The sequence below is a fragment of the Sardina pilchardus genome, chromosome 12 (genome assembly GCF_963854185.1).
Source record: "Sardina pilchardus chromosome 12, fSarPil1.1, whole genome shotgun sequence".
Classification (NCBI taxonomy): Eukaryota; Metazoa; Chordata; class Actinopteri; order Clupeiformes; family Clupeidae; genus Sardina; species Sardina pilchardus.
Window position 1 is genome coordinate 20112756 of NC_085005.1, and position 10000 is coordinate 20122755.

At 43.8% G+C, this 10000-nt stretch overlaps 1 protein-coding gene across 3 annotated transcripts in view; it reads right to left on the reverse strand.

Annotated features, from left to right (window-relative positions):
- The window catches only part of esr2a (estrogen receptor 2a), a 34985-nt gene that overhangs the window by 10251 nt on the left and 14734 nt on the right, over positions 1-10000 (reverse strand). For all 3 annotated transcript variants that reach the window (XM_062550190.1, XM_062550192.1, XM_062550191.1), the window contains 2 exons: positions 7992-8357; positions 415-553 (listed from right to left, as the gene is read on the reverse strand). In XM_062550190.1, coding sequence (XP_062406174.1) covers positions 415-553; positions 7992-8357 — 505 coding nt within the window. The remainder of the gene's footprint in view (positions 1-414; positions 554-7991; positions 8358-10000) is intronic.

Genomic DNA, 10000 nt, shown 5'->3' on the forward strand with positions numbered 1-10000 from the left:
GCCTCTAATCCCCTCATCATCCAACCCAGGGCTCCTGCACATACACCCTTCTACACACACACACACACACACACACACACACACACTTACTACCGCCCTCCTCTTGTGAAGCGACCTTGGTTAATTGTAAAGGCACTAAAACTAATTTATTATTATCATTATTGCTATCAAGTTACACCATGTTGCATTGCATGTGAACTGCATTAAAAGATCAGCTACTGAAACCTAGAGGAATTACAGTAATGCAACCAATCTGTCTTTTACAGTACTGGTATGATGAAACCTCAGAGTGGTCTATCATAAGGTTAAATAGAAGAAGAAGGGTTTTAACTATTTGTGACCATGGATGAAATTCTAGGTGTGTAGGTGTTTGTGTGTGTGTGTGTGTGTGTGTGTGTGTATGTGTGTGTTTACCTAGTGAGTACGAGGTCGGGGGAGAAGATGAGCTTCCCGGGATGGTCCACAGACCTCCACATCAGGCCCAGCATGAGCACCTCCAGCCAGCAGCACTCCAGCAGGTGCACCTGATCCAGCAGACCCAGCTCCACAAAGCCTGAGCACAGACAGAACCACACACACACACACACACACACACACACACACACACACACACACACACACACACACACACACACACACACACACACACAGGAGTTACGAACATAAATCGTAACCGGAGTATTCACACATCTGCATAGTAGTACACCTGGCCCTTGCCAAAGCAAAACTCTGAGCTAACGGTGCCAACTAGCTGGGCACAGCATGCACCCTCTCTGCTTAATCACACCTGATAACTTTCTGATAACACATTCTTTCAGCAATTTGTACAGTGCAACTCTGAGTGAGTGAGTGAGTGAGTGAGTGAGTGAGTGAGTGAGTGAGTGAGTGAATAAGTGTGTTTGTGTGTGTGTCTGCGTATGTGTGTGATTGTGTGTGAGTGAGTGATTTTCATCCATCCATGAACAGACTGTCTATTTGGATGTCTGTTTGAATATTCACCCATGTCTGTGTAAGTGAGAGTGTGTGTGAGAGAGAGAGAGAGAGTGAGAGAGAGAGAGAGAGAAAGTACTCTCAATGCCAGGTTATAGGGCTTCCTTATCAAACAATGTCTTGACTTGAGTAAGACAAATTGGCTTCTTAACAAATTGACATATGGGAGATCACATGTATACCCTACACAAGCTAATAAATAAAATTGTTCAACAAAAGAGAACGAAAAAATATTTGCATGTTTCAAGTTTCATGTTGCAGTTTAAGCCCAACTTTGTTTAATATTTATATTAATAAATTGGTGGTGTTTACTGGAACAATCTGCAGTATATGGACTGTTGGGCATGGGAGTTACATTTCTGCTCCTTGCGGATGACATGATGCTGCTGTCGCCCACTGAACAAGGGCTACAACAGCACCTTGACCCACTAGAGCAATACTGTCTGAACTGTACTGTCTGAACTGGGAAATTCAGTCTTAGTCTGTGAGTCTATAAAAACTTCAGAACTGTGTGGACCAATCTAATCGTCTGGGTAGGCTTTATGCAATGATGGATAGCTGAGCAATCATAGATATGTGAAGAATGTTGCCTAGTCATTCATGTCATTGTCATTTGCTTTGGTTCGATTTTGTTAGACATTTAGATGTCGCTATTGCATCTGTTGCACAAGATATTGAGTGCAATATCTTGAACAGAAACAAATGAACAGAAAGGCTAAGCCAGTAAGGCATAATTGAGGCATTTGTTGAGAAGAAGGATGTCTTGGCTGTTCTTCCTGCAGAACTCACGGTCGGCTATTTCATTGCTCTGATCAGTTAGGTCTGTGCAGAGGCACTTTTTCCCGTGTTGGTTGAAACATGCCCCATAATTATATCCCAGGGGTGCAGTATCAGACTCACCTTCTGAAAGAATTGAGACTACATGGGTCTAGTTAACTTCAATAAAAAAGGTTATTATCTTCCAAAAAATAACCCAGACCTCAAGGACCCAGTCACCTTTTCCCTCTAGGTAACACTGCCTTGTTACAAATGAAAATTACCTTGGTTTAAATATCAATGCCACAGGACACTTTGGTCTTGCAGCGAAAAAGGCACTAAAAGGCAAAGCACAAAGTGCACTTTATGCAATAAAAAGACATTTTCAGCAAATAGATATTCCAATTAGAGTCTGGTCCAAAATATTTGACACTGTCATTCTACCTATTGCAGTTTATGGAAGTAAAATATGGAGACTACACTACATGGAACAAACACCATGTAGAAACAGACATGCTGAATCCTGTAGAAGTCTGTTACACATTTAAATAAAAGTGGCAACAAATACTTGCAGGGCAGAATTAGGCCAATTCCAATGATTGATTCATATCCAAAAGAGATCATTAAAATTCTGGATTCATCTAAAGTTAAACCCTCAAAATTCACTACACTTTAAAGGTTTTCAATCCCAAGAATTCAGTCTTAAATCCAGCCCCCTAAATATGTTGGTGATGAAACTTGCTAATCCACTAACTAACCCCTAACATAGATCATGCTAAGACCAGCACTGATTTCCAATCAATCAAAGTTCACAAAATTAACAAAGAAATCAACAAAAAATCCTATTTGGATTGGGATTAGGATAACATTGGAAGAATGGTGAGGAAGGAGGCCAGAGGTGGTTCAAACACTGAAAAAGGTGACTAGACAGAGTCTTTGCAAAAGGAGCAACTTTTTACACGTAAATGTAATTCTTTTTTTCATGAGGAGCAAAGTTTCTTTTTTTCATGGAGTTTCAGCCATCCGGCTATTCTCAACACTTGAACATTGGAAAACACAGCATGAATTGGAATGCTATCTGGCGATAAAAAGAGACTATCAATTGGCAGCGTATTGCGACACTGTCAGTACACAATGAGTGATCTCAGTCTAGCCATAGAGAACGGCAGACAAAAACATCAAGGTTACCCAAAGAGCAAAGGATATGTAGTCACTATATGACAGGTAAGTCACAAGTGCACTTCCTTCTATACTGTGAGTAGATACCCCAAAGAAATAGTTGAACACATTTCACCAAAATCATCCCAAATGTTCTCACACTAACAGAGCAGGAGAAACTCTTTGAGAGAGGATCCACCAACACCAGCCAATTGGCAGAAGGCTATGTATACTCGCTCCACAGTGTGAGAGAAAGTTCCCTTGTAGGTACAGTATGTGTCTGTTGATTTGCTTCTGTATTTTTGTTTGTTTGTTTTTTAATCACACATACTCTTTTAGTCTTTCACTCTTTGACAAAACTTGCGTGCGTGCGTGCGTGCGTGCGTGCGTGCGTGCGTGTGCAGCGCACTAATTCAAAAGAAGACAGCATTTCTTGACGGTACGCTCTGCTACTCGGGGGGACAATGGGCCAGTCTCCCGAGGCCTGGTAATCAGCCAGAACACTTCTCCGTCAGGAACACGCTGGCCACAGCTCGTCCACAGGACAGGAGCCCTGCTTACTGCCGCACGCTCCCAGAGCGAGCATCCACAGAAATGCAGTAGACGGGTCTGGATGCACACCGTGCACACTGTGCCCACACACTAACTAAGAGAAGGCTCTCACTGTCAGACCTGGTGGGGGGGATTCAGGACAGGAGAGATTTTTTTTTTCTTTGTGCTCCACACTAATGGCTGCTGAAAAAATTGCACCCCCTCATGTTGAGATTCGGGGGAGATCTGTTTTTTTCCCCCTGTTTTCTGTTCACTCTTTATCTATCATTATCTAATGCTAAGAGAAAAATCAGCTGTAGCGGAGTTATTGTTCTATGTGGATTCAAGATTCTACTGTAGATCATATCGCCCCCTGCATTCTACTGTGAAAAGACACTTCGGATGTTGCAGAGATAATTCCAGAGGGACCTTTCATTTGTTCTTCATTCCACTTTGATGTATTCTAGACACTGTACTCTCCCCTCTGGCCAGTACCAAGAAAACATGTCAACGGGGAACAGTGCCGCTGCTGGCCATTTGGCTGCCCAAAGCATGCCCAATGGCATGATGCTACTGTAGCTAGGCATTTTCTATTTGCAATTAAAAGTGATATATGAACCTGGTAGCCACCTAGCTATCTGACAGAAATGTGTTTCAATCTGCATATTTTGTGCTTCATGTAAATGCTTAGTTGAAGGGGAACAAATTATTGTAGACTTCAAGACTCACCAGTCCCATTACACAAAGGCAAAGACCACTTTTCGTATTCTTGTCCATTTTCCAAATCACAGTGAGTGCAGCCTATGTCAAAGTGCCCTGGCTCTCACAGTTTACTACAGGTCAATAGGCTAGAGGGAGCCAGATAACTCCGCAATCTCGTCTTTATTGCCTTCATGATTTCCCTTTAAAGGTTTCTTACATTAAAAAAGGAGATATCAATTATCGACAATGACATGCTAGTCAAAACCTGCCACTCTTGTGTGTGTTCCCAATTAAATGGAGCGGCATAACATTCAAGTTAGATCTTAACGGAGACGGAGAGAAAGCCCGAAAAGTATCATTCTTACGCAACATGCTGTTGCTGCATATTGACAGTGTAAACATTCTCTTAGAAGATTAAAAATCAGTTTGCAGGAAAGCTATTTGTTGGCTAAATGTGGGTGTCCCCTCTGCCCCTTGGTGCCCTATGCACGTGATACACGTGGTTGTAGCAGTAGGCGTGTTCAAGTTCAACTCCAAATGACCTCTTGCAGCAGCGAGAGCTGCTGGTGGCAGCAGGGGAGGGGATACAAACGCTGCTATGAAGTTGTACACTCTCTACTTCCCGAAGTCTAGACTTGTCCATGTGATGAATCACGAGGCACGGACCCGCACGGACCCTTGTGGATATGAGGAGGCATCAAAACACCTGCACATACATCAGGGATGTAAAAGTCAATTAGGGCAAAGACCTGACGTCATGAAGGCAAGGTTTAGGCTCCGCTGCGCTCCGCAGTACCTCAAAAGTGGCTGCTCCGCTGCGAAGCAGCTGCCTGGCCACGCCTTGCTCCCGCGATAAGTTGATGCCATGTGATACCGACTGCCGAGTCGAAAACACACCCATCTAGACCATCGTGGACAGATTTTTAACCACGTGCATCTTGTGCTGCGCAGTTTTTGTGCTGCGCAGCCATCTTGAACGTGCCTAGTGACACTGCCGGGGAAGATTTTACTTTAAACAAAACTGAACAAAACACCATGCCAATCTCTAGGTATGGTGAAGGGTGTGTGATGATGTGGGGGTATTTTAGTTCCAAAGGTCAAATGAACTAGTCTGGTTTTCACCATACTAAACTCAATCTTTTAAGATTGAACATTAGTCTGGCGAGGCTGCGCTTTGTTTCTACTGCACTTCGCGTCGCTTAAGTTACGTTTTCGGTGCGTCACCGGCCAATAGCGTGCCAGGACTAGAGTATGGCCGCTTCTGATTGGAGCCAAAGGTTCTGGCAGTATGCCAAGGAATTAGACCTGCTGGTATCCAGCCTGAGCTGCCGGGCGAAATTCAAATTCCCCGGAAGTTCAGGCAGGGTTCACCCTGCCTAAAAACGAACTTTATCAGGATGCATAGTATCCTGGATCCATGAAATAAGTGGCCTTTAGAAATAAAAAAAAAACTGCCTGCCCCTATGCTAACCCTATGTGTTCAATTCCCATAGGGTTACATAGGGGTGCCAATACTTATGACCCCAGTATTTTGGGAAGATTATTTATTTATGATACACTATTCATTCCTTGGTGACCTTAAAGGTTGGATTTTTCCTCATTTTATCACTTAAGCCATTAAAATCAATTTCCATAAGATGATTTTATATTCCTCTTTTTAGTCAACTTTAGCATGGGAGCCAACACTTTCAGCAATGTGTGCATATATGTGTGTGTGTGTGTGTGTGTATATATATATATATATATATATATATATACTGTATATAGCTGTGTCTTGAGTCATTGACATAGAGCATTTTTGCATTTGTTTGCATTTTTGTTGTAGCCCAAAGCGCTCCACATACAAGACATTTTAGTTCAGATTCTTTAGATAGACGGGAGGCTATTGCTTTCCAGAGGGAGAGGACGGGAGGTGGAGGAGTTTAACCTTCCTGAAGAGAGCAGATAATGCAGTCAGGGAGGTCCAGCTCCAGAATATGAGCAGCATGGAGAGTGACCAATCTGGCAACCACAGCTTACTCACTCAACAACACACCAGCTATGATATCACTCACTGGCGCATTGACTCACTCTCACTCACTCACTCGCCAACCTACTCACCCACATACACACTTTACTCACACACTCACTTACACGCACACACACACAACATACGTCCTCACTCACATCCGCTCACAGTCTGAACATCAGCTGAAAGCCATCCACACACACACACACACACACACACACACACTCAACCACACCCACTCACACCCGCTCACAGTCTGAACATCAGCTGAGAGCCATCACTCGCAATCCCTGACACGACCGTTAATTTTCCTCCAGTCTAGAAGCTCTGAAGCACAAAGACCGCTGTACACTGAGTACTAGGCAGCACTCGCACCTCCGCTGTCAAGCGTGTCAGGCGCGTCCTTGATAGCGCCTTGCGAAATCTCGCCCCTTATCTCCCCTCTCCGACGAAATCTACATTTCTCATATCGAATTCCAGAGAGACGCGTAGATGCTTCGCAACAAACCGAGTCTGCCAACGCTCTGTTTCGCACTCTATTCGTCAAGACGAATCGCTGGAATGATCTTAAAACGCGGGACGATAGCACAGCATGCACCTGTTGTGAACCTGGGGTTTTCATGGTCGTATTGAGCCTGTCGGCTTGAGATAAGGCTCGACGGTGTTTTGCAGACATTAACACTAATGAGAATGGCCCTGGTGGGTTTGTGTGTACAGCCGTGTGACGAGACAGCGATGTGCGATGCGTTACAGTTTTATTTCTGAAGTGACAATGAGACGTGCTTACACTATTAATGTGCTGGAGAGCAACTGGTGAGGCATCACATGAGGTCATCCTGTCTGTCTGTCTGTCTGTCTGTCTGTCTGTCTGACAACCTACCTTCACTCTCTCTCTCTCTCTTTGTCTGTCTGTCTGTCTGACAACCTACCTTCTCTCTCTCTCTCTCTCTGTCTGTCTGTCTGTCTGACAACCTACCTTCACTCTCTCTCTCTCTCTCTCTCTCTCTGTCTCTAACCTCTGTGTGTGTGTGTGTGTGTGTTTGTGTGTGTGTGTGTGTCTCTCTCTCTCTCTCTCTGTTTTTTCTCTCTCCATCTATTTCTGTCTCTCTGGGTAAATCTGAATTAAGTATAATAAAGCTCCATTGAATTGACTTGAAATTGAATTGAGTAGAGAGTAATAGAGCATCTTGCTTTGAACTTTCTGACACTAAACATGACCTTACTGTATTGTAATTGACCCTAGGCAGATGGGTTGGGCCCTTGAGTCGTGGATCTGTCCGAGCGTTCTTCCTACATGTATCCCCAATTCTAGGAAGTTTTTCCTCGCCCCTGTCACTCTTGGGCTCTCTCCGATTGAGACATTTTGCCGCTCTGTAAGTGAAATTAAAATTGAAATTGAAATCGAAAATTGCTGTGCCAGGGATGGACCCGATGCTGCATTCACTACTGCAATTGGAGTAGACAAGCATTCCTCTTTCTGAAAACAGTATGTGAGTGAACTTTATAAAACAGATATATATGCTTCAGTATAATGCTGCATAAAATCACCAATTTCTCTCTCTCCCTCTCTTCCCCCTCTCTCTCCCTCTCTCTCTCTCTCCATCTCTCTCTCTCCATTCTTCACTCTTCACTTTGCTTTCTTTTTATTTTATTTTTTTATTTTATTTTATCATTATTATTACTATAAATTTTCATTATTACTACTCTTTGCTCATCTATGCTTTTATCTGCTATTACTGTTTGTTTTTTGTTTATGTAAAGCACATTGAATGACCTCTGTGTATGAAATGCGCTATATAAATAAACTTGACTTGACTTGACTTGACTTTTCTGCCCCTCTGCTCACCTGGTATCTTTTTGGCCCAGGTGATCATGTGCACGAGCTCCTTGTCGGCGAGGTTGGTCAGGCTCATCATGACGTTGGCCTCGGTGAACGGCTTCTTCATGTCCTTCATCAGGTAGATGTTGGGCGGCTCCGCCTCCAGGATGCGCCCAATCAGCTGCTCTGGAGTCAGCGTCCCGTCCGAACGATCCCTCGCCACCGCCATCGCCGCCGTGTGGTGGTGCAGGCCTCCGTTCACCACCTCCTCCTCCTCCGCTGCCAGCCCCCGCCGCGGCCCGTTGCTGCTGGGTTGCCGAGTGACCAAGCGAGGCACCCTCCGCGGCTGACCGCCGGCACTGCGGTTATAGGTGCTACGGTCCCGCCGCATTCCTAATGATGCGATCAATATGCACACACACACACACACACACACACACACACACACACACACACCATAGGAAACATTTCAGGTATAAACCAGTTACAATTTATACAATTTATACAAAATATACCTTAACTATCAATCATTTGTAAAGCAGCGTCAACAAAATGAGTCGTACGGTAACGAGACATTATTACTTTGCTTTTACTTTACTTTAACGAGACATTATTACTTTGCTTTCACTAGTGAGAAAAAAAAGAGATGATGAGTTAACAGGGTGTAATGCTATGCTGACAAAGCTGAACAAAGTAATATCAACTTCAGTCTGAAAGCATTGTAGCTTGAATGGCTTTAGACTGCATTGTGTCTAAAAATTCACACCACTAGCAACTGCTACAGCACATCTGGTACAATCCAGTAGCTGTGTAGAATATACATTTCCCTCCCAACACTTTCAAAGATGTGTTAGCAGGGGGGCGCTGTGGCACAGCAGGCCTGTGCCTGAGTGCCCACGGGGACCCAGGTTTGAATCCAGCCTGCAGTCATGTCCCGATCCCGCCCCATCTCTCTCTCCCAATTGTTTCCTGTCTACCTCTTCACTGTCCTATATTACTGTAATAAAGGCCAAAAAATATACTTTAAAAAAAAGAGATGTGTTAGCAACTGTTGCTGCTAACACCCATGTATTTTAGCTCCCTTGCTAGCACGTCTGCCTTCTAATTCGATGATGCTGCAAGTTGCAGGTTCGAGCCCGAGCAGATGAGGGTGCACAGACATGACAGACGTGGATATGTCAATACCACACAGGCTACACATGCATGTTTCTAGGATATACTGCACTCCCCAAACACACACCACTATGACACTAAACATCCAACACCTAGCAAATAGAATTACAAATCGACGGTCAGACTGCAGTGCTGCCTAGTGCTCTTACAAACGGCACAGGAGTTCTTGTGCTTCAGTATTTTGGAAAAGTGAACAATTGTGTTAGAGCAACACTAACGAGTAATGTTTCCAAAATCATTTCAATGGTTCATCAACTCGTAACAGGGTGAACGGCACATTTGCATTCGCTTCGCGACCCTCTATCGGCTATAACCGCACTACGTAAGTTTACCAGATCGGGTCGCGGATGATCTGTAGTTCAATGGAATGAGACACACATAAGTAACTAGAAATTGTACTTGCTTTGATGTTGCAATACATCATACTTTCATAGAATCATGCAACATACTCTGTGGACATCATTATTTGCTAGATGAACAAATAGTGTATGTGCGACAGAGGGAAAGTGCTTTAAAGCTATGATTCAAATCAAACTTTAACCTATTTCAGGCAGGATTCCCAGCATAGGATTTCCTTCCAATGACTGTCCAATGACTAGGTTTTTATCACCAAAGCATAGTGGACTTTGTAGTGTTTTTTTTTTTTTTACCACAGAAGGCATGTTTGTGCTCATCTGTCCTATATTTTCAGAATCATCACAATTCTCATTCACACTCACTGATTCTCATTCACACTCTGGGGGGAAAACCAAATAGTTTGCTCTTTCAGAATACACTTCTGCCTGATGATCTGGCAACAAACAGAGGCAGAGGCAGTCATGCTGCTGAAAAACTACTGTGCTTAATGTCTGTAGCTCAAACTA